The sequence below is a fragment of the Apteryx rowi genome, unplaced genomic scaffold (genome assembly GCF_003343035.1).
Source record: "Apteryx rowi isolate R43461 unplaced genomic scaffold, aptRow1 scaffold_796, whole genome shotgun sequence".
NCBI lineage: Eukaryota > Metazoa > Chordata > Aves > Apterygiformes > Apterygidae > Apteryx > Apteryx rowi.
This window is the reverse complement of record NW_020451089.1, coordinates 201132-226578: the sequence shown is the minus strand read 5'-3', so window position 1 is coordinate 226578 and position 25447 is coordinate 201132. Positions and strand designations below refer to the sequence as shown.

Genomic DNA, 25447 nt, shown 5'->3' with positions numbered 1-25447 from the left:
TGGGACAGGTACTATACAAGGGCCCCAAGGACCTAGTGCAGTTATTTGTTTGGATTAACTCCAGACTTTTAGCCGAAGAGCTTTATTCAGATGGCAGTGAGGTACTGAAGGAGAACATCAGGGTTATGCTGAAGCAATCTGCAGATCTGAAGTGAGGCCCAGAAGAATTGGGTAGAGAAGAGCTAAACCATGTTTTTAAGCCATGTTTAGTGCAATCATGGGCTCTTGGATCCCCAAGGATTCCTTAAAGTTTTAGGAGTTTACATAAACTTCAACAACTTTTTGTGTATTAGGACAGTATGAGGCATGTTTTCGTTATTGTGTATTGTGGCCCTGTGTCTGACTTAATCATCTGTCCTAACCTCTCCCAGTATGACCCAGAATGCCCAATATCTCAGTGCTTTTGCCAGGAGAACCCTTACTGGAAAGAGGTCTTTTTGAGTGACTAATCAAAACGGTTAAATTTTGATTAACCACTAAAATTCAAATGCAGAATTGAAACTATGAAGGTCTTGGAGCTTCCAAGAACTATTAAATGTGACTACTTTTTGGAGTTGAAAATAATGAGGTAGAAGGTCTTTTGGCTMAGATTAGTCTAAGACATCATCAGTAAGTATTTCTGGTAATGTTAGGAATTTTGAAACTTACATTTCTAAAATGTTACCTAGAATTTCTCCTGAAGAAATAGGAGACTTAAGACCACAGGTTTCTGTAATGTTAACTTTTCAGTATAAGAAATATTTGTGTATTTTTTGCATCTCCACTGTAGCTCACTGCTTCACTACCTGCACTGTATCTTCCTCCCTACCCTACTTAGCTCTCTTATTTTCACTTTTCTCATTTTTTGTTTCCTCATGTGAAGTTTTATTCCATTCTGTAAATAAGTTTTTACATTTTCACATTCTATATATTTTCAGTTCTGAACTGTTGTATAGTTTACATAATGTTTTCTAAGTGTGTATTTATCATGAATTAAAAATTATTTGAAAATGCTACATTATTTTTACTTCAAGATTTAAGTAGCTTCTTTTTTAATATTCCTCTAATTTACCCAGCTTCAGGATGAAATTAGTTTGTGTATGCTAATGAAGACTCCTCTCCCCCCCAGTCTTACTGGCACTGTATGATATTTTTGGTTAAAACATCTTTGTAACAAAGCATTGCTGCAAAGGAGAAAATACTAGCATGTATACAGCACCAGTTTTTAATATCTGACTTGTCAAGAGTATCTAAATTGTGTTTTAATTATGCAAAGATTGTTCATATGATGAACACCTATATAGTCATGGTACAAACTAAAGGCTAATAGTCTACAGAGCTAATTCTAAGGAACTCTGTTCTTAAATGTGACAAATTGCTTGAATGCTTAATGGAGGATAGTTCTGTACTGATAAGAGAGGAGGGATAGAGTTATGTTARAGTAGGTTCCGTCTTCAATTCTGTGATTCATTACTGAGCTAACAAAGTTAACAGAACATAACTAAAAGTTAATTGATCTACTCTTTCTACAAACTTAAAATGTTTGTATATGCATACCTGTGCGTGTTTATGTAGTTATCAGTAACTCTTAGCCAAACTTTTCAAAAATTCTTCTTGCGTAGACTTTTTTGGTGATTGTGTTACATTTAGTTACATGTTTTTCTGATATGGCTAAAATTCATGTTCTGTCCTACCTGCATGACAGAGGCTTTCATGCTCACCACTGATCACTAGAGGACACCTTTTTCTCTTCTGACTTCTATAATGTTAACTCTCAAAATGCATATATAGAACCTGTATGGGACAAAAACTCTTACTTTGCATGTAAGCTAGGGGGATCTGTTGGGGAGGGGGAATGCTTTTTAAGATGTCTCCAAATTGCTAATTTGAGAACTGTTGCACTCTTTGAGTGTACCTTGTGTATTATATTTCTCAGTCAGCTTAGGTGAGATTTAGGAGTGAAACTATTTGATTTAAAAACCTAGATTTACACTACTGAAGTTTCCACACAAAAAAAACCTTTAGCACCAAAATAAAATTAAAAATATTCAACTTATACTTAAATATATTCTTTTGTTTCTTCAGCATCTCAGACAGTTTCTGCCTTTCTTTTGGAATAAACTGGAATCACTTTTACTTAAGGGTGTTTTGTTGAAGTTAGGCTGCTTTTTCCTTTTTATCTGAGAAGAAAAAGGCAGATGTCAAAAAATAAACTTTTTTTCTGTGGCATCTCTGGCTTGAAAGCCTTTGCTTTGATTTGATTTCACTGGTGGAAACTTCTATTCTTGTTTTCTGCTATTGGATGGTTTGATACCAGATGTGATGGAGGGGCTTCCTTCCTTCCTTATCCTTGAAGTTTAACATCTTTAGTGTATGTGTTAATTAGTACAGCCTCTGCCTCAGCTGACACTGTAAGTATGAAGTAGTTCAGTCTTTTAATGAAACGCTTTATAATTTACGTTTTTCTTCAGAGAAAACTTTACAGATTTTTGATGTTTTCTTGTCTCTTCTTTTTCACACCTCTAGCCAACAAGGACACTAGTTATGACGAGTATGTCTTCTGAGTAAGTACTAAACATTTTGACTCTTTAGTCAGAATACAATTTAAACTTGAATGTTGTTAATCTTTTCATGCCTGTTTAAAAAAAAAAAAAAAGCRGGTGGGGAATTTATCTATGCACCATGTGTTAAAATATTTTATTTCATTCTGTCTTCTAGCTGAAAACACACATATATTTTGTTACTACTGTACACTGTATAGACACTCGCCTGTGTACATGCATGTGTTGTTATGGTATAGACAGAAGTAGTTTTTCCATGGGTGAGCTCAACAGGCTTCAGGGTAATAAAATCAGAAAAATTCAAAACTTGCTTAGAATTTTTCTTTTTGAAGGAAACAAAAAGTGGAGTTTTATGCAATAAGTGGTTCAGACTTTCAGCCCAAGAATTAGCTTTTTCCACATAAATTTCAATTGTTTTTATAAAAAAGTCATTATGATCTGAAACATCAGTTTAAAATGTTTTCTTTAACATAAATAGTTGCTGAAGAAATATCAGTGTTAGGCTTTTTAGCTGCTCTAGTTGCAAAACATTAGAAGCAGCTGCCACTGCATATTTGGGGAAGAGTTAATATTTTTCTAGCTTGCTCTTATCATTCTCTTAAAACTCTTAGAAAATAAAGAACATCCAACAAAAACACAATTCCATATTTCATACTATGCTTGGTTACAGTTTCTGAATTCTTTTTCAAAACTCAACATGTTTGTACAAAATATTTCAGGTTTAAAGAAAAATAATTAAATCATGACAGTTGCATAGATGTAAGCACTGAGGAGGAGCACTCTGGCCGTCTTTTTAGAAATTCTTTGTAAATGATTGTCAGTAGCTGTTGTCAAGTATACTATATTATAGGTCAGAAACAAAACTAATAATACTTTTTGTTTAATAAAAATGGATACTAATAACACTGAGACTGTAAGTGTACTTTTTGTTTAATAAAAATGGATACTAATAACACTGAGACTGTAAGTGCGCTTCACAAATCATGCAATACAGTATTACTGTAAGGGAGCTAAAGATAATAGCTGCAGAGCAGATGAGAGTAGTGGAAAACAGAGGTGGTGATCTGCATAAAAGAAGAAAACAAATCCTGGCAGAGCTGGGGAAAATGTTTTGTTGAAAGAATGTTTGATATCTGTTGACATTTCTTAATAAACAGTTGCTATTTTATTAAATAATTTAAAAGTCTGGTGATAACAATTACTGTTCTTCAGAACTTTTTCATCAAGATTGTGCTTTTGGCTGTCCAGAGTTGTAGGCATTCATCAACATGTAAGTGGGTGAAGGGAAAGGAAGTGCTTCTGAAAGAATTAAAGAACTGAAAACATTCCTCCAAAATACAAGCCAACAGACAAAAGCCAGTTATGTTCAAATGGGCCAAAAGTAGCCAAAAGCTACTACCAAGTAGCTACAATTATAAAAGTGGTTCATTATAATTTAAGTTGCAAGATACATTAGTTCAGTGGTTTAATGGCGTAGTGCTTTGAGATTATATTAATTGCTGCTCACTGATTCACAATAGTAACTGCCTTTTTACTGAATCACAAGTTCAGTGAAATTTTGCTGTAAATTTTGCATGCAGCAGTTTTTGCAGCTGACTCAACTGTGAACTCGTGAGTTTTCACTGTAATTTGTAAGGTATGTTACATTTAGCTCTTAGTTGTACAACAGGACCTTTTATTCTAAGGAATTTTTTATAGACAAAAAAGAGCTAAGAAAAGCTTTAGGCAGTGCATGAAAAATGCGTCACCTGAGCAGGTCTAGGCAGGGTCAGCTTCTCTATGGGTTTCACTCTGGCAAAAAAACTTCACTCATAGGATCTGTCAAGTTAAAACACATCAAGTGAAAAGGGAATAATATAAATTCTAGTAATGTTCAATGCTGTATAGCCAAGGCCAGAATTCACACTAACTAGTGTCTGAAGTTAGGCAGTCAATTTAGTGGTTTGGTTATTAAGCGTCTCCACATAAAATATCACCTTTTGACTTCAGTGTGAAGTTAATTTGTGTGAAGCTGTTTGGTTTTACTATTAATTTTTTGTTTGAAACTTTTTTAAATTGCTGGATTCCCTGTGTAGTGTTTACTTTAGCTAGTGTATTTTGGGAGCTTTTTTAACTGAGTTACTTTCAGTAGAGAGAAACATAGAAAGAATGAAATTATCCCAGAGGCTTCATGAGATGTTCAAAGCGTGCTCATGTTATGTCAGTGACTTAACTTGCTGTTTTACCTGAGAGGGTCACCACTGTGTTACATGTGACTTCGTTCAAGGTTGTGCTTAATTACTTGTTCTTGTGTAGAATGCCATAGACACTTCCAAGAAGTCAGGTGGGGAACAGAGAATCCAAGGGAATCAGGCTTTCATTCACAGATCTTTAGCAATAAATTCTTCTCATGCAGCAGCTATTCTCTAGGGATACCTGTTTTTGTGATGATATATTTATATGCTTCAGTATAGATATGTAGAGAAGTCAACTTAGAATTCTAGACAGAGGTGACCATTCTGTTTTTTATATGGTGGTAATTTTTTATTTTTTTAAGGATAAGTGAATTTCACTGAAATACTGGCTTAGATGTATAGGTAGTAAGCCAAAACTTTAAGATGTCTTTAAATTTATATGCAGATGCTGAAAATTTGATACTTCCTAATGATACGCTCAGAAAAGCTTTGCCTAAATGGTTGTTTCATAGCAATACTTTTGATGATAGTACTCTAGAAACAACTGTGAATGAGGGTCTGTTGTACTAGACATTGTACACAATATGATAATTTCTAATTCAAAAAGCTTCTATTTAAGCAGGCAAGATAGATGCAGAGGGCAAAAGAACTTTGATATACAAGTAGATACAACTATGATGACAGACAGATTCTGTTCAGGTTTTGGGTTAAGACTAATGAATTTAGGGCTAGGAAATGGGTAAAGGCTGCAGGGGGGAAAAAGATAAGGGGTAAGTGAGTAAGGAAGAGAGGTAGAAACATTGCAAGAAAGTTTGAGTTAATCTTAGTGTTGTGTGTGTATATACTTGTGTATTCACACAATTGTGTGTTCATTCAATATTGTATGCTTTTCCCTTTTCTTTTTAGAAAACAAAATACCATAATTCAGGTAGTGAATAAACTTGGAGACTTTTTGTTCTCAGATGATGTATGCGAAACAACAAGTCATGTAGTTGCAGGGAGTCCTCGTCGCACACTGAATATTATGCTGGGAATTGCTCGTGGATGTTGGATTGTTTCTTATGAATGGGTAAGAAAAATACTTCAATTTTACTACAAAATAAAGTTCATTTTGTGTAGCTGAAATATCAACTATATCACCATGTGTGTGTCCATACTGTGTACAGTGGTGCAGTGTTCAGGTACTTGGGCTTACCTAGGTAGATAGCTCAGCTAGAGGAAATTTCTCTGTGAAGCTCTGTGTTACCATGACTGACTGTCTTTTACTACTTAATCTAACCAACCTATTCTTATATTGCACTTCAGTGTGCAATTTGGAAATGCCTAAAGTCTCAACATCTGTTGCAGATGGAGACAAAATCATGTCACATGCATTATTTCTGGACAGATTAATGCCGAGACAAACCATTTCTGCTCAACATTAGCCAAGATACAGATTCTGAATAGGAATAACATCTTAGGTTGACTTTTTTTACATTTATTAAATATACTTCTGTTCTGAAACATAGTTTTGTTCCACATTGGTAAAAATGTAGGGGAATTATTGGATATTTTGCTGAGCAGTGGTAAAACTTTTTTTTTCACCAAATGTCTGGATAAAATAATCACTACATATCCTCAAAATTTCTTGCAGACTACCACATAAAGTTACCAGACTGTTCCTGTAAAGACAAGATCATAGTGAATTACTCACTGTGATTATACAGGTCAATTGCCAACCATTCACTCTGACCTTACAGACTGCAGTTTCTCTGCTTTCTTCACATTCCCAAAGTTGTAAAACATAGCTGTTGAACAGCTATTTTCATAAAAATTCCATCTTATATGGAAAAGGGTTGTAGAATAACTTATTTCTTTCATTTTTCTCATAAATACTTTAAAATTTAGTTATTGGGCTGAAAACAAAATAAATATTGTTGCCTTTTTGTTTACAAAATGTCTGAATGAGTGTGAAAAAGTTGGCCCTATATGATATATATGTAGTTATCTGAAGAAGCTGTTATCGTATCCTTTGGGATTTTCCTATCTTTGTACACAGGGCAGTATTTGGATAATCAGTATTCTGACAATTGGTGTTCTGGAATTTCATTGTTTGTTCTATGCACTGCCATGACTTGTCATTTTTATGAACCAATCTATGGCGAAACCATCAATGTGCTCTTTGCTAGACCAGTATTGACTGGTAGCAAAGCCAAATTCTCTTCTGCTTTGGACTAATTCCTGTGGGATACCATTGAACTCATCACAGGGTCAGCTCGATCTCTCATATAATACCAATAAATTAACTAGAACTGTTCCAAAGATTAACTTGTTCCTGTAAGTATTATTGAATCAAATCCTGAAGTTGTCTTCCCTCATTTTTACTGAGCTGATGTCTAGACAAAGTTCTGAAGTTTCTAGGAGAGCTGCATGAGAAGAATCTAGAGAAAAACTTGATAATTTAGTTCTCTAAATGACAATTTTTTTCATCTATTCATAACTATTCACTATATAACTGTGTGAATACTGCTATTTTTCATTTTTATAGAGCTGTGCTTGAATCATTACTGAGGCTGGGTAGAAGTCCATTACAAATGTCTAATCCCACTAGTAATTAAAGTCATTATTTCACTGAGGCTTTTTAGAAAACATCACTTTGAACTTTTTTTTAAAAAGACGATTTCATAATCTGGTTAAGAATCTGGTTAATACATGCGTTTTATTACATAAGAGCATTCTTGTCTTATTTTTAATTGGCATAATTTTGCCATCTTTTTACCTATATTATGTGATTGAATACTTTAATCAGAGAAGAAGCCTTACTTATAACCGTAAGGAATTCTGTAGAAAGTAAGTCAGGAGAAGTCCTTCTATTAATGCTAAAATATCAAATCCTTTAAATACCTTTCTATACTGTAGTTAATCCTACCATAAGTACTCTAATTGGTAAAATATTTCAAATTGGATACTTAAAATAATCAATTGGTCTGTTTGATATTATTAGTACTTTTTAAATAAAGCACATTAATTTTGTGCAATGATAATTGTCTTGTGGAAGATCTTTTCGAACACTTTAAGAAGCTGAAATGTTCTTTATTTGCCATTGCCTTTTGACTTTTAGTGTGGGGAGGGAATTTAGGCTGCAGTATCAGCAGACCAGCAAGACTCAATTTTAGGAGCAGCTAATATATGCTTAATATCTTAATGTTATCTGCTTTATTCTCCTAACTTCCAATATTCCTATGTCCAGCATCCATGCTCAGTCCATACTGTGCTGCTTTATCATTATTTTCACTTAAGTCTTCTCTTGTAACTGTGCAAGCTTGAAAACTTCTAAATAACTCTTCTCAATATAAATACTTCATGTATTCTGAAGTATTATTGCTTTTCTTTATTCCTTTTCCACATTCTAAAGAACTATTGAATAAAAGGATATTAGTGGCTTAACAAGAAAAAGTAGTTCACTCAAGAATATTGCAAATTGTGCCTTGTTTTGGTCTTACGTGATTTTGAACCTTTTTTTAGTGTTGCTATGAAAATACAGTTTAAAAAATTCTCTTAAGTCAGAAGCAAACTCTTCTGTTTTTTCTTCATGAAAACTTTGAATATTTTAGTGAGTGATGACTTAATTATTTACTGCAGGACCTGTTCATGATCTCTGTATCTAATTTCCTTTTAATCTAAGAAAGTAGATACAGTGCCTCTGTACTCAATTCCAGAACCATGATAGACAGGCATTAATCCATCTTGTGTTCAGATAAACAAAATTCATTTCTAAACAAGATTCTGTAAATACTTCAAGGATTGATAGAGGTTATTACTGCAAAATTGGCCTGTAAAATGAAATGAGATTACTTAAACATAACTAATCCTTTGGGTTTATGTTTTAATCTACTTGGGTTGTTTGCCAGTTACTCTTGGTAGCACAGACATCATTTTGGTTACTATACGGACATGAGGTATGTATTATAGAGCATGGTACATCTGTTCCTACTCAAGATTTATTTATGAAGAAACAATTTTCATGAAGCATGCCTCTAAGAGAGAATTGCGTTAAAAGCTACAATTTTCTTGGTTCTGTGAAAGTTGATTTTCACTGTGTGATTAAAAGAGAAATGGCTTGGATTAACAAGTTTCTCTTTTATTTGCAATAACTGTATAAAGCTGTAAGTATAGAGCTAACAGACCTCAATATTCTTATTTAATTGTAAAAAATATAAATAAATACCACCTTAAAATTTGTATGTTAAAATCTTAAATTGCAGTCTTAACTGAATGTTTTTAAGAAGTTACTTACTATATTTGCCTTAGCTACATACAACAATGCATTATATGTTTCAAATGCTTTTTTTTTAAAGGTCATATTTATTAATGTCCTTAACTCTTACTTTTAGATTTGGTATGCTTATAATGACTACAGAAATAGTTTCTCTTTTTGTACAGCTGAATGTTTTCAAACATTCAGTTGTGTATTTTCTAAAAGTAAACATTCTATTCTCTGGATTTTTGTAATAATAAAGCTCAACAATAAGTTTGAAGATGTACTGCTTTTCATTAACAGCAAAAAATAGCTGTTTACTTCCAATAGTCTGCAAAACTGAGCACCTTCCCTCCCCACACAAGTAAATCACCACTTCCTTGGTCACACAAAGCACCAACTTTTGCAGCAGTCTATGTAAGAGGGTGTTGTTTTCCCTGAAAGTCATCAAGCATGAGCAACTTTTGACCAAAGACTATAGAACTTATTCCTGATAATTATGAGAGTGCTTTAAAAATTCAGTTTGCAATTTGCTTCTTGTAGCAACAGAATTTGGGCAAAAGAGCTCCTTGTAAAAAGYTGTTATAAGATGGTCTAACTGTATTTAGGAAAATGAGATTTAAAGTACTGAACTATAATCAGTCTGTTAAGTCTAGAATCTTGTTTCCTTAAGTAGTCTGTACAGTTGTAAAGGATAAATATATCATGCTTAATATCTATTATGCKAATTTTTGTCCAAGGGGAACATTTTATAATACTGCTTTCCAAATTTTATGGGGCAAAAATTTTAGAATTTAAATGGTACATAATAAATAGATTTATATGGCATCTTCTTCCAAAAGAATCAAAAAATTTACAGAATATTTCAGTTATTTGTAAATCAAGCATGGAAATAATTTCATGCACCGATGAAGTTCAGCTTGTTCTAAGGTGAATAATGACTTAGTTTAATAGTGCATGGCTATGCTAACAGTAAGGAACAGACATGATCTGTTTGAAATGGCTAGAGAACTATTTAGGCAAAATGTGATTGCCAGAGAAAGAATTATGCAAAACACAGGGATTTACCTTCTAATTCCATATATCCCATTTTTGGGGGTATCTTCCTCTGCACTTATTGCTTAACTACTTATTGCTTAAACAGCAGGGTACTGGGGGCTTGTTTTTGGTTTTGAGTACATGAATCGTGCTCTCTCATTAGCATGTAAGAACAGTTATTTGAATCATATTTAGGGATTGCCAAATGGGTGGGAGCTACAGAAAAGATGTCGGGGAGCTCAAATATCTCTAAAAGGGGAAAGTTGCTGAATTGTGTGACAGTGAACAGTGTGTGCAAAGAATTTCAGTCTTTTATTACCTGTTTTGGACACTTTATTGCTCAGCTGATGCTGATGAAGCCAATGAGGGGAAAATCAACTCCTCTTCCATTAGAATGTATCTGTGTTTCAGAACTTAAACTATCTAGAAATTAGTAGGAAAATTTGTAGGCTCAAGGACAGCCCCATGATAGGAAGTTAAATCTTTTTTCCATTTCCCATAAAGACAGTGTTTTCTACTCCCTGAGGCATTATGTCTGAGCGCTCTTCATAAAATTCTTTTTAATATTATAGTTTACCAGCTGCAATTTATAATGATAAATTGCTTTCAAGAAGAATTTAAAAGACCAACCCAGGAAAAATCCTGGATGGAATATTTTTAGAAAGTCTTAGAAAAACACTGTATTTCAGTAACTGAGAATATAACCATTTCAAGTAGTAGATAAAATGAGTTAAGATCCCTACAAATGAGATAGTAGTTCAACTACTATATTCATTTGTTCATCATATATTGATATGATAGAGAACCATTTCTGTGACAGGCAGAGGGAATGTCTTCATATAGCCTCAATTTTCAATTTGTAAATATGAGTAGCCCCTATGGAGGGAAAAATGTCATTGAACAGTTAAAGTACTTTTTTTTTTTTTTCCTGTTGTTGTTGTTACTTATCTTGTGATGGCCCTGATGGGAGTCAGAAAAATCTGAGTGTTAGGGCTGCTGCTCTCCAAGGATCATGACCATCCAGAGTTTCAGAGCTAAGTTGAACACTAATGATCATGTATTTTCCAGACAGTCAATGCTCTGCATTTCTAGCAACCTTTTTTTGTAATCTTAGAATATGTTCTATATAGAGAATATGTAGAGTATGTACAGTTGACAGGAGAGAATGAGTTGGAGCTGCTTTTCTTTACAGGCTGGCTCACATATGTAATGTGGGTTATATACAATACTTGCATAATCCCAGTTGCTAGTGGAGTAGCCCAGGGGTTGATACTGTTTAACAACTTTATCAGTGACCTGGATGATGGGACAGAATGCACCCTCAGCAAGTTTGCAGATAATGCAAAACTGGGAGAAGTGGCCGATAGACCAGAGGGCTGTGCTGCCATTCAGAGGGACCTCAACAGGCTGGAGAGATTGGCAGAGGGAAACTTCCTGAAATTCTGCAAAGGGAAGTGCTAAGTCCTGCCCCTAGGGAGGAATAACCCCATGCACCAATACAGGCTGGGAACTGACCTACTGGAAAGCAGCTTTGCAGAGAAGGACCTGGGGGTCCTGGTGGACCACAAGTTGATCACCAGTAATGAACCCTCATGGCAAAGAAGGCCAACAGTGTTCTGAGCTGCATTAGAAGTTGACTTTTCTAATATTCAGTCTTCCACGACTTTTGACAATTAATATAACATCATGAGCAAATATGACTTCGGTATTTTTAATGTTGTGTTTCAATTGTAAAATTTGTAACTTTCTAATTGATTTTTTTGGGGAGGGTTTGGGAAATCATTTGGTTTTGGTAAATGAAATATGCAAAACAACTGTTTTAACTTCACTGTTAATTCTTATTACACATTCAGAAGGTTTATTATTTTAGAAGTCATGAGAGTTATACTTACCACTTAATTTATTTTAGGTTCTGTGGTCTTTGGAATTGGGCCATTGGATCTCAGAGGAACCATATGAGCTATCGTCCAACTTTCCTGCTGCTCCTGTAAGTTAAATTGCCCTTTATGTTTGTGAACATTCTTTTGTTTCTCTGAAAAATGATTGGCCCTGTAAATAGGTTGTGAATAAGAATGCTTACTAGAAAAAATATTCAATTAAAGAATATATTATTTTCTCCTTTATCCACTATTTCAAAGTGTGTGCAAAACCTTTGGTATATATGGAAAGGGCAACAGATTGATTCACTGATTAACATCTGAATAACTTTTTTTTTTAATTTAAGTATAAATGTCCTTTAATTTACTTATGGAATATTTTATTTCTATCTCTACTTGTGTATAAATTGGAGAGGCATGTTATCACATAATGGGAAGGTGTGTCAGTTTATGGACTCAATATTTTCAGTCCAGTTACTGCTTATGTTGTTGTTTTTTTCCCTTAAATGACTTTGGGAATGTAAAATCACTGTGGGCTTCTAAAAATGTGAAGTGAGTAAAATGGAACATTTTTTCCATGTTGAATTCTCATTCTCAAGTAATGAATAGCAAGCTAGTCTAGAAGTGTATATGTGGGGGCATGGTTGTCTGCTTTTGAAGTGGGAGGAGGGAAGTTGTTTTTGTTAACTACTTATAGATCTGGGTTATATCCAAGTGTATCTTCACTCCATGTGTTGTAATTGACTAAACAAAAATTTTAATTTGAACTTGGAACAAGTAGAATTTTACCAGATTAGTGGTCAATAACTCTGATAGTTTTGTCAAAAAGACTTTACAATTTTTCTTGCACTGTAGCAGCTGCATAAGTATATTTTTATCTGCTATTTGTTTCTCAGAGTTTCACAGATGCTTTGAAGAAAGAACATTTAAGGGGGGGATTGAAMTTCCTTTTTACTATAATTTTATTAACTTTTAAGAACTTGTTATTTTTAACATTCCTTCTAAATCTACAATTTATGTAAATTTATGTGCTCAAGATGAAGACTTTATTCCTTGATTATAAGCTGTATGTTCTCAAAGCATAGGGAAAATGTAAGTTATTCTGAAATGAGCCCAAAGAAATTAATCATCCACTATAATGTAGTATTTTTTCTAAAAGGCGGGAGTGGATATTTTTTTGCATAGCCAATACTTGAAGAATGGCGAAGCTTAATGTGGACAATAAATAAGGAGCAGAAAAAGGGAAAAAAACCCACAATACTTCAGATTAGGCAGTTTTTTGTTTTCTGTTTCTTCTTGTTTGAGTTTTCTGTTTCTTCTCAGACTGCCTTGTCTAATAACTAAGTATGTTATCGGTAACTACTTCATTTTACATACCATTCTTTGGAAGTGATTGCTGCTGGTGTTGTTTTTTAGATTCTGTTTACAACATTTATCCTTACAGCAGAAGAAGGGGGGGCTTGAGAGATGGTGAGAAGATAAAATTGAGGGAAGTTTTGGTTGTGCTGAGAGCTTGCATCACTTCTGTTTGCAGTGTGCTTCTTTTGTCAAAGGGACAAAGTCAATGTCCAAGTGATAATTCCATCACCTTTCCAGTCATTCCCTCTTGAGTCATTCTCTTCTTACTCTAACAGATATCTTATTTTTAAAGTTATGATTATTATTTGAGCATGAATGAATGTAAAATATTTTCTGTAGTTCTCTGAGTAAATGCAGGAAAAAAACAGGAAATAAAGTGATCTAGTCTAAGTATTTCTATTAAATGTTATAGAAACAGAATAATTAGATTGGAAGGGACCTCTGGAGGTCATCTAGTTCGACCTCCTGCTCAAAGCAGGCCTAATTAGATCAAGTTGTTCAGAGACTAGGGGACAATGTTATTAAATGGTCATTTTAAATATATTGAGATTATTTTATACAGTTCTTCAGAGGATGACTGTTAATTTACATTTATTATGTTTATTTAAAGTCATATCATAAAGTAATATTAGAAGTATTTTTTTCTTTGCCACCCTTTGGTAATGCTGACGTTACACATCTTCAGTGAAGCAGAATGGTGTTGTTGCAAATGGTGGGGTAGTCTTTGACAGCAACTTTAATGACTATCAATATGAAATGAAGAGTGTTTTCCACCTTTTTCAAAATCATTTAATGCTTTTAAGATATAATACCTTTTGGTAAGTAAGCTGCCAGAAACTTTGTGTCCGAGTTGTTTTTGTTTTGTTCTTTGGTATGAGATATGTTCTTGTCTTGCAACTAATTCAGTCATTTGTTGAAAATAAAATTTCCAAAATTATTACTTCAAGGCTAAGATGAAGCATGAGAATTAAAACCTGAATTTAATTTGGGGAGAAATCTCTACAAAATTATTTTGTGTGCTTTATAAAGAATATCTTCTGAATCTGAACTGCAGTGTACAATGCGCATTTTTAAACCATACAATAAAAAATGCAAAAATCACCCGGTGGTGTCATTTATTCATGTTGTATCATACATTGAGGGCCTACCTACTTCACAGAGAATTTCCAGGAAGAAGTGCTAACCTCACCGGGGGTGAGGGGAGCATAAGACCTTAGGTTACTTTCAATTTTCTACTTCTTTTTCATATGTAGCAATTTTTATCTTAATTCATGAGCATGAATTGAATTGCATCAAAGAACATGCATATATATATATATATATATATATATATATATCTTTTAGATAACTTACTTTTACAAAAGGTATAAATGGACTACAGCACCAGGTGATAATTGATTGTCATAGACAACTGGACATCTGGTGTTTATGCCGTTGTCTCAGTTTTATATAAAACTTGTCAATTATTTTACAGTTGTATGACAAGGAAAGAAAAGTGCAATCTTCATAAAAATATAAGGAAACATACTATAATTTGCAGGGATTTTTGTAGCTTAAAGATAGTGACTGTAATAAGTTCAAACTGAAAGAAATGGTGGGTTTTTGTTTTGTTTTGTTTTGTTTTTTTAGCATGGTATTTCCCAAGAATGAATGCAAAGTACTTAAATGCTGTTTGTCCCTTGTTAAGTAATACAGGCTATTGGAAAAAAATCCCTGAATAAGTGTAAGAAGTTTAGGGGACTATAGGAGGAAAGAATGTATTCTTTAACTATGGTATAGAGCTAATTACAGGACAGTATATTTTTTATGTACATAAACAGCAAACATGACATGGATAGATAAATAGATCTAGATCTAGTTAAGTGTTTTATATTAATGTTTAAAGTTCAGTGATGAAGTAAAAGGCATATTTCTAAAACTATTTTAGATATTTTTCACAGTTCCAGTTATTTACTAACACATACATAAATGATCAATAAAACAGAGTCCTTTAAGTTGTCTGACAGTTTCTTGGATGTTCTTTTTATTCAGTCTTTTGACCAATTCACTGTTATATCACGTTCGTGCTTTAGACGTGAATAATATGAGCTTTAGCTGATTGAGGCTATTGCAATTCAAGAATTGGAATGAACTGATCCCTTCAGAACACTAGTGCATGTTTTCTGGGCTTGAAAATGAAACAAGTTGCAGATGTGTGCTTATGTGCTCAGCAAATGAAGTCCTTGAAGACTACACAATACATAATTCATGTAAGAATGCAAAAGCATTTAGAAATCTGCTGGTCGAATCATCATAGTTGTGGCTTTGAGAGAGTATCCTGACCCTTTCCAGTAGTACCACTTGATACCATTAAACTTGTTGTTGTTCTGTCGTAATGGATAATACATTCCATTGAGGTTAGAAGGACCACATGCATCAAACCACCATCCTGCAAGACCAAAAAAAATATATCAGCAAATGAAAATATCAGCACAGGTAGTTTTCAAAACTCTGTGTATGTGTATACATACACACATACATAAAACATTTATATATGAGAAGGTGTTAATGCTTTGTCCAGAATGAGAAAGAAATCTAAAAACTATTTTTCATACTTATGGTTTGGAAGCATCAATATAAAATATTTGCCTCAAACTCAATAAGGAAATATATTTATTTATTAACTGCATATTCTTGAAGCTTGTGTAATACAAAGCTAGCCATAGGAGTTTAAAGTTGAAAGGGAAGTTGTTAAGCAAGGTTAATTCATCATCAGTATCAAAGGTTTATGTTGACAATCTGAGGACAGAACTTGACCTGAACTTTAATGATATTAGATCTTCTTTATTTTTCATCTGCTTTTTGATAAACTTGTGTCCTTCACACATTTAAACTCTACATTTTGTATTATTTTTTTTTTTAGAGGATTAATTCAGTTATCTGTTTCAGTTCTGTATGCAGATCAATTCAAAACCTCCGTGCTGAAACAGCTGAACTTGGTAAGAAGGAAAAGGAGAAAAAAGGCCACATCTATTTTGTATCTTTGTGGTCCTGACCTGTTGGTGGGTTGTAAAGAAAATTTATTTTTATTAATAAGATAATATTTTTATACTTCTATTATGATGGCGATAATGTGTCCTGTTTTATAGGGCAGTAATCCAATCATCCTTTTGGATAAACTGAAACTGCCTTTTGTCTTGCAACTAGTGGTATAGGGAATCAAATCTTTGCTTAAGAGATAACAGGAAGAAAAATCAAATTTTCAAAGCAGTGTTTATATCACAGAGTGTGGAATTTTGGACTTCTGGAATTCTAGAAAGAGTTGTCTGGTTCAAGATTAAGAAAAAATCACCTAAAACTCCAATAACAAGTGAACCATCATTAGAAAAATGTAGATACTTTATATATAATGGTGTATCTTAAATGTATGCATTGTTGTTTAATACTCTTATTGAAATATGTAATTAAATACTTGGACCCTTCTGGGACCTGTACAGTATACGGCAGGTGAGGACTTTCTGTTTTTTTGTTTCTTTTTCTTCAAGAGCCAATATAGTGTTTTCTTTGCCTTTTGATACTTAGGGAACGTTTTTGTGCTTAAAGAATCAGGAACCATTTCACTGACCAGCTGAGTTCCTAGGGCAAGTTTTCAGACTTTTTAGGTGTTGTGATGTCTGGGACTGTTATCTCATTCCTTTGAAGAGTAATCTGCTGTCGCTCATGCTAGTTCCACAATTACAGACTTTCTAGTACCACAACTTGAGAGACTGGATTTGACACCCTCCACCTCGTGCCCCCACCCCACCCCCCTGGCACATGTAGTTTTAACTTCTCTTGTTTCATTTTAACTGACCTTTGTCAAACAGTAAAATATGTCATTTGAGGTCACCATGCTAGTCCTTCTATCTGAGTTTTGGACTTCTTCAATAGTTAAAATTTAATAAATCAAAATTACCACTGTTTACCTCAGACAATTTCAGTGCCAATAAAAATAGGAAGACTGAGAAACTGAAAATCATTCCTACCTCCTGTTAGCATTTGTGAACATTTGCAAATACATTTGTCATTGTCTGCATCCTTTGTGCTAAAATCATTTCCTGGTTGGCTTATACTACTTATTTTTCCTGCTGTCCCAGTAAGTCCTTTAAGATGGATCCTGTAGAAGTGAGGAATAGAAAAACAAATATTAGGTGGAAGTTAATGATAGTTGATCTACAAAATAATGATGAAATATTTCTGCAATAAATATCCTGTTCAAATAGTTGAGTTCTCTTCTGGCCAGTGTACTGTTGTAAACTGTTGTTTTGGAGCTTAATATTTTGATATGAGCAGAAATAGTCACTGCACTATTATAATGAATAGAGAATTTAACCTTTACTTGTGTAGAGATGATTGTTTTTTTCAGGTCCTATTAGAACAAACTGAGAGCAGGTAGATAACTCATAATTTTTCATGCACACCATGCATTTCTTAATACTGTAAATGCATTGTGTGCAGATAACTTTTTTAATTGAGTTTTTCCTTTCTTTTTCTTTAGTTCCTATTTTGCTATTAGCTCAATGTGGCAATGAATCATTACAACTTTGCAAYTATGATGGATAAGAAGATTACCTGGTCTACCAATTGTAACTGATATTTTAGGATTTTCTCAATATTCCTTTTCCATTTTCCAAATTACTCTTCCTTTTCACATCTTTCATAGATATAAAAATGTTAGATTATCTCAAGTATTTATTAGTGTATTTCACTCTCCCTGGGAAGTTAAACTTTCAGGGAGGCTGCAACTGTTTGGATCTGCTCATCCAGGTGCAAATGCAGTCTCAATGGGGAGAGATATGGGGGCACTGAACTGGGGAGGCAATTACACAGCTGCTGCTGTGGTATGCAACTGAGAGTCCACGTGTCGAATTGGGAGGCCTTGAACCCCCTGGGCCCTCAGTAACTCTTTGCCAGTTGCATTTCTGTGTCAAGCAGCTTATCTGTCTCAGAGCTATCCTGTTTGTTTAAGGAAGAGAATTGACTTTTTGAGAAGTAACTTGTCCCCAGATCTGTCTTGATCTTGCATGTAATTCTCTGCTTACTATAAAGGTTGTTAGTTTGAGGATTTTTACTGTAGGATATGTATCATTGTACTGCTATGTGTTACCTTAAATGCTATATAGTTTTAATTTTCGAGTGTCTTTGGTAGTTCAACAGATTATCTTAAAACTTTTTATATAGTCCCTATGTGAAAATAGTGAATTCTCATTCATTTAGGTTTCAAAACACTAGATCACTACAGATTTTTTCAAAAAATCTCTTTCAAAGAGTTATATTCTGTTTTTCCAGAATATACTTACTAGAATTCTTGTAAATTCAAAACTGTTTTCAAACACTGATTGCTGTAAGGCAATCTCTAACGAAGATAGAACTAAAGTTTCCAAATATAGTGTTATGAGCCTAGGCTTGATTTTCAAATATCACTTGAAGTCTAATGTAAGTAGAGTGTTATGCAAATGACTGGATTTTAAAAAGTATAACTTGGTAGAACTGTGTAATATTGCATTAGATTACAATACTTGTACTGCTGTTTTTTGAAGAAAAGCTATTTCCCTGGCTATTCAGTCACAATTTCTCCATTGGTGGTTTGGCTTAGAAGGTCACTCATTTTCCTTCTATACTCTCTTTGGGGAGAATTCATTTAAGAAATGAATTTCCTTCTTAGTTTGTATGTTATGAATTATACTTTGTAGTACTTATACATTATTTACTGCTCTCACACACATGTATCTGTGTGTTTAGGCAAACTGATCTCTTAGGGTATGACTGAAGACAAGAATAATTTTAAAAAAATAATGGAAGCAAAGGAAATCTTAACAGTTTCATTGGACTGTTCCTAAATAAAGATGCAAATATAGTTAATGATGCAGAAATGTCAGAAGCACTTCTGTTCCAAGTTTTGAAAAGGAAGATGATATACTATTGTTACAAAATGAAGTTTTTCCAATGTAGTAACTTAAGCAGTTGTTAAATATCATCTGTGTGGCATCAAGAGTCCCAAAAGAGGGAGCATCAGTAGGACAGAAATCTTCTTGACCAGTTTTTACCAAATCAGGCAAAACTGAAGAAATTCCAGAAGGTCTCTTATGACTATTTGAACATGAAAATATTCAAAAGGAATGAATGGGATGATACACACTATTCCTGAGTATAACAGAAAAACTTTGAGAAATGGTCCTATCAACTAAATCTGATATCATTCTGATATCATTCTTTACCTTTATTATGGAAATTTTTAATTCTAGCTAGCTAGGTCTAATACAGGTAGACCTGTGTAAGAGGTGTGTGTGTGTGGTGGTGGGGGTTGTTATTTTTGTTTGTTTGTTTTTGTTCTTTTAGTATTCAGTGGGTTAGGAACTGACTGGCAGATACCAGCAGTCATTGATGGAGTATTTCAGTAGTACTGATGGAATAGTAATTGTAAGGAATAGTAATTGTAGAAAATCACAGGAACATTTTTGTTGATCTAATCTCAAGATTGTATGCATTTCTACAAATGTTTTACTGAATCCCATGTTCCACATATCTGTAAAATGCAAAGATATTTGGTTGAAATGTAATGGCTTATGACATATCAGAGACATTATCTGGTGGTCCCTTCTGTTGGGAACCCTGTGAAACTTGTACAAAGTTTTCCTTCATATACAGCCTCATTTAAAAGAGTTAACAAGTGAAAACAATTTGGACAGAAAGTAGATAACATGGGTATGCAGAAACTTAAATTACTTAAAAGCCCTGAAAAGGTGAGAATTAGAATGATGTCCTCTTGTTCAGATAAAAGTAATTCTCCCTGCTATAGGATTCATGCAACCAAGCTGCAGAAGGTTGTGATACAACCATGTCACCATTAACACTGTGTCAATATGTGAGAAGTAGAATCTAGGTTATCTTACCTTATTCAGATTTTCACTGTGTACTAACTTGAACTAGCATGAAATCTATGGTGGTGCATGGCAGGAGGATGAGAGGCAATAGATGTAAATTGAAACGAGAGCTGCTGACTGGATATCAGGAAAAACATTTTCACCGTGATGACAGATGAGCAGTGGAACAGGCTGTGCAGCCTCCATCCTTGGAGATTATCAAGACCCGACTTGCCCTAAGCAACCTTATCTGATCTCTTAGCTGACCCCACTTTGAGCAGGAAGTTGGACTCAACTGATGCTCATTCCAGTCTGTTTTTTTTCTATGATTCTATGAAATTTTGTTTTTCTGACTCAACTCATGTTCTTTCCAGCATTCAAAAATTGTGTTAGTTTTTTAACATAATGAAAGTTGCTCTTTATTGAATACTTTATTAATTTTTCTCTTTTATAATGTTAAATATATTCTTTAAACCACCACATTCAATGATGCATTTAATATTTGGTTGCATTTTGAAAGGAAGTATTTATTTACAGACAACCATCTTAGTTTTTAGTAGTTATTTTTTAATAATGTAGATGGACAAGGGTAATGACCCATTTTGCAAAGGTTGCCTTTATAAGTATTTTAATGCATTATTTTAAAAATCTCTGCTGTAGATTCTAACTGTTTCCAGATGAATAAAATATTGTCTTTGGAGCTGAGACAACTGTATGCTACTAAGGCATTAAGATCTAGCATTTTGGGGGAGGGAGATACTGATAGTTTTGAATTGCTTTGCATATGAGACTTGAGTTGAAGTAACAGCATTGTCTTCCATTTACCTTTTTATTATCTTTTGAAAGGGGAAGAATGTACTAGTTTTGTCCATGACTGGTACAAAATCTTAATTATACTTTATTAAAGTTATTTTAATAGAATGTAGTTCTTAACAGAATTCAGTTCTCTGAGGTGTCAGATTGACCTTCTTTACAATGAATGGTTGTTAGATCTCAGAGAAATTAATTTAAATTTAAGCAGCTTTTCTGTCCAGTCGGGCAAAGCTCCATGAATCTATACGATTCACAAAGAAATATTCCCAGACCATGCAGTAGGAAGGCATCTGCCTAGTTTCTTATATAAGCAGTCATACACTATCTACTGCATTTACAGAGAGTCTGGAGTAACAGAATGAAGTATGAACTGCCCATATATTTCAGTAATGGCTGATACTGTTTAAAATGTATAAGCTCTTTTATTTTTTTAACCAAACGTAAGAAAAAATTAAGCTCTGTGCCTATATTTTCTAGAATGATGGGAGCATAAGTGATATGGCTATTAAAATCAAGTGTTAAAGATGACAGTTTGTAGAAGGGTGCGACTAGACTTTTGCTTTTAGCTTCTTTTTCACAGATAGGAACATTATTCTTCCAGAGTCTGAGACAGTGAGTAATGGAATGAGAAGGTAGAATTACCTCTGTACTCAGTGTGCTGCTTCTGTAAAGTGAAAATCTTCTTGCAGGACTGTGTGCCTTAGTCATCCACCTTCTAGGAATGTGTTTATTTCCTGGACTTATGATTTAATAGTCTCTTGTTTTCTTGAAGTAATTTGCAATGTTAATCCAGCAAATTTTTCCTTGTTTTTATTTTGTTTTTATGCAAATAATGGTAGTGGAAATTAACTTTACAAAGTAAAATTGGCTCAGCGTTTTAGTTAAACGGTTAGGAATTCTTACAATTTGATCTTAGTAGAGAAAGATCTGATTATCTAAACTATATTATTTAAAGACAAGATCACTTCTTTCTTTAAAATGTGGATAATAACTACTTAGCTGAATTTATTAGAATGCTGCAAGATACAAAATTCTGTTCAGACAAGAGGAAAAGCATGTCTAAAAATTCAATTTGGCTAATAGTTCTCTTTGAGAAGCTCAGCTATGATGTGGAAAAAATTAACAGAGCTAGGGAAAAACAGTCATCCCACTACTCTGCTGATACTGAACTTTGAGGGTAATCACATGCATACATGAATGCATTGTACACAATAGATTGTTGTTATTACCCTCTCTGTAAAGAGTATAATTGTGTGGATCTACCTATCCAGAGAAGAACATGAACATGGGGTCATTTTTCTATTCACTTCCTTTTTCTGCAACTGCAGGAATGTTCCTGTTGCCCTGGAAGTTGTACACTGCCAACTGCTCTGTCAGCTTGTGTACTATATTTTCTCTTTGTCTTTGGAGCATCTTGTATAGAATATTCACCCAGTGTGCACTAGTAAAATGTACGTACTGTCTTTAAAAAATAAATAAATTATTAAAACTAAAAAGGCAATAAGTGAAAATTGGAGCAAGCCTTTTTTTTTTCCTGAGTGAATTTAAAAACCTTTGTAAATGGTATGAAATAAAGTAATGCAACTAAACAGTTTAAAATAATTAGCATCAGATTTTTTTTATTTAGATCAGGTTTTTCTGCTTACCTGTACTTTAGATCTTCACCAGATAGATAGAAGTGGTCGTACAGTGAATATGCCTCATTGCCTTCCCAATCTTTCAGGTGTATTTTAAGAACATAACGTTTCTGATTAGTCAGTTGAGAAACAAACTCATTTCCTAGCCAGTACTCCCCAGCAGGATCACCAAATCCCTGTAATTCAAGTTGTATATTTAAATAACTTTCATTTGTTTTTTTCCTTGACTTAGAAAGTGATATAGTGATCATTTCAAAGTATCATAGTTTTCAGTCTGTCAACTAATAATTTCTCTGTGTAAGAGAAGGTTATATATCTTTAGTATTTCAGAGTAGATTACAGCAAAGAAAAATTCAGAAATCTGAAATAAAGTGAATCAATGCCAATCTTAGTAGATTTGGAGCAAGTTGCCAGTAGAAACACAAATATAAATAACTTAAAAATGTGGACACATCATGTAATAGTGATTAAGAGGCAGAAAAAAACCTGAAGTTTCTCTTCATATTTTCTAAATGAACATGAAAAAAAAAGACCTTTTGAAACCTGCTTACAATCTGAGGGCATTATTAATATTACTTTATTATATCAGATTTCAGATAATTAATACTAAGGCTTCAGAGAACATTGTTCTTACCATCTTGTACTCTTTCCACGTCCGGTGAAAATCCACACTGCCATCTTCACGTCTCTGAATAATTGTCCAGCCTCCTCCACCAGTTTCCATGTCACAGTAAGCCTATCAGAGTAAATGCATAACGGTGTAAGCGCATGTCATCATTTCAAAACAAAAATACTGAGCATGTACTTTGCATAATTCTGTATAGTGGCGAGTATTAACATGTGCAAGAGCAGAATATGTGGATTAACCTAAAAAAAAGTGCTGTTTTTCATAGCTTTCACACAAGTGAGTCTTTAGTGTCCACAATGATGCAATTGTTCAGTGTTCATCACACTTAACAGAATACATATTAAAAATAGCTGATAGCTAGTATTAAAGGGACAAACTTAAAATGTAGATTTTTTTTGAATGAAAAAAATGTTGACTTGGATTCTATACTTGCCTGTCTGTTACACTGATATTTTTGTGAGTTTCCTGATCAAATATTCCTCCTAAAAGATGTTTTCATTTCTCTAGCTTTTTTTGTGAAATATGAACTCAAATTTCCCATAGTTAGAGTATACACATTGCCCACTGCCTGAATTTAACAATCAATCTGAAACTGTTTTTTTTGTTGTTTTTTTTTCTCCCCACTGTCATTGTTTCAATACCTTTGCAGATGATTTGCTCCCCAAAAAGTAAATCTAGGTATAGTACAATTATCAGCTGAAAGTAAACCTTCAAGCCATATTGTTAGTCAGACTGCAGTGGTTATCTTGTATTCTAGAACAGAAAAGTAACGACTATAAAATGTTTTTTCAATTATCCATAAATCGTCTTTGAATTTGCCAAGTTATTGCTACACATTTGAAAGGTTTGACATGTTATAGGCAGTTCACCGAACTCAGTCTTAAGTTGCCCGAAAAATGCATCCCCAGCACAGAGTAATTCTAATTTATAGGTGAGATATTGAAATGAAGTATTTTGTTCAAAATAGATATCCATATCCAATCTGAAAGAAGCTTAGGAAATGACATACTGTGGATTGAACTAAAAACAATGAACAATGAATTAAGCACAACATAGTTGTGGTCCGATTTCTCTGAAGTATACTTTAAAAGGTTATAGGAAAGGACATTGGAATAAAGGAACTATATATATCATGTACACAAAAAAGATGGGCCTGTGAATATATAGAGACTTTACTTTGACTAAATCCTTAGTCAAAAATTTTCAATTATATTTTCTGTCTTAAGAAAACTTTTCTTACATGGGAAGTATATTTCTCATTGTTCTAAATAAAAAAAATAAAGAAAAAGATCAAATAATTTGAAATGTAATAACTATATTATGATGAAGTGGGCATGTCTTGAAACCTCTTTTCAAAACTGGAGCTGAATTCACGTCAGTAATTATATAAATTACATGTTAGTACTGATACTCAGAAAAACCTGAAAGTTTTTATGCAAGTATTCCTGTTCACAGTTTAACATTACAGGCTCTGTAACTTGGAAGTTTTAAAAAATTGTATCACTTTCTCTTAAGATACTGAAGTTCTGAGTCTTTTTCAAACTCTTTAAAAAGTTTGAAAATTATAGTTAGAAAAAAAGTATAAAATTATAGCAAAGATTTGGCTTCTTACACTTTGGTACGATATTTCATCTGTACAGATTAGATTTAAAAAAAAAAAATTAAAAAAAGAATCCAACCCCTAGAACTGAGTGTGTTTCATTTTCAGCCTGGGTGTTTCTCCCTTTCTTTATTTAGAGAGAAAAAAAAAAAAAACAACAACTCTTGGGTGATCTTTCTTCTTACCTAACTCGTTACTGCTATTTGTCACAATAAATGCCCCAAATCATGTTTGAACGACACTGAAGCTGGTATCTTCATCCTCGTCTGTGGGAGGGGGTCTTGTCAGTACAGGCAGTTTTGAGTTCTTTGAACCACACTGACCATGCTGGAAACTTATTGAATAATATGACTCCAGTCAAGCCAGAGTTTGTTTCTGTGCTGTGGCTGTGTTGCGTGCACCATCATAGGAAGGAGAGTGTATTCCTTACAGGTTTTCAATATAGCTGGCTATTTCAGTGTGTGTGTGCGTAATACGCATATATTTATATATACTTATATAAATCAAACCACTACTTTATCATGTGAGCAGTGGCATATATACTGTTCAAAGGCATCAAACTTTTAAAGGAAAGGAAAGCCCTTAGAGCTGCTAAAATGAAATATATTAGTTAGTGTATGAATAGGCTGTAAGACATTGGAAATGCAAAGCACATGTTGTGTT

The 25447-nt window shown here is 33.6% G+C and overlaps 2 protein-coding genes across 12 annotated transcripts in view; one reads left to right on the top strand and one right to left on the bottom strand.

Moving 5' to 3' along the window:
- Positions 1-25447, top strand: part of MCPH1 (microcephalin 1) — a 135906-nt gene that overhangs the window by 33004 nt on the left and 77455 nt on the right. For 5 of the 10 annotated variants that reach the window (XM_026088913.1, XM_026088911.1, XM_026088912.1 and 2 more), the window contains 3 exons: positions 2506-2543; positions 5621-5783; positions 11899-11976. In XM_026088913.1, coding sequence (XP_025944698.1) covers positions 2506-2543; positions 5621-5783; positions 11899-11976 — 279 coding nt within the window. Of the gene's footprint in view, positions 1-2505; positions 2544-5620; positions 5784-11898; positions 11986-12762; positions 14327-16153; positions 16205-23145; positions 23208-25447 lie in introns of those variants that run through there. The other 5 variants (XM_026088917.1, XM_026088916.1, XM_026088914.1 and 2 more) reach the window with 5 other exon arrangements.
- Positions 14541-25447, bottom strand: part of ANGPT2 (angiopoietin 2) — a 51518-nt gene continuing 40611 nt past the window's right edge. For both annotated transcript variants that reach the window (XM_026088919.1, XM_026088920.1), the window contains exons 6-9: positions 23191-23292; positions 22566-22732; positions 17230-17360; positions 14541-15653 (exon numbers count right to left, since the gene is read on the bottom strand). In XM_026088919.1, coding sequence (XP_025944704.1) covers positions 15493-15653; positions 17230-17360; positions 22566-22732; positions 23191-23292 — 561 coding nt within the window. In that variant the 3' untranslated portion in view covers positions 14541-15492. The remainder of the gene's footprint in view (positions 15654-17229; positions 17361-22565; positions 22733-23190; positions 23293-25447) is intronic.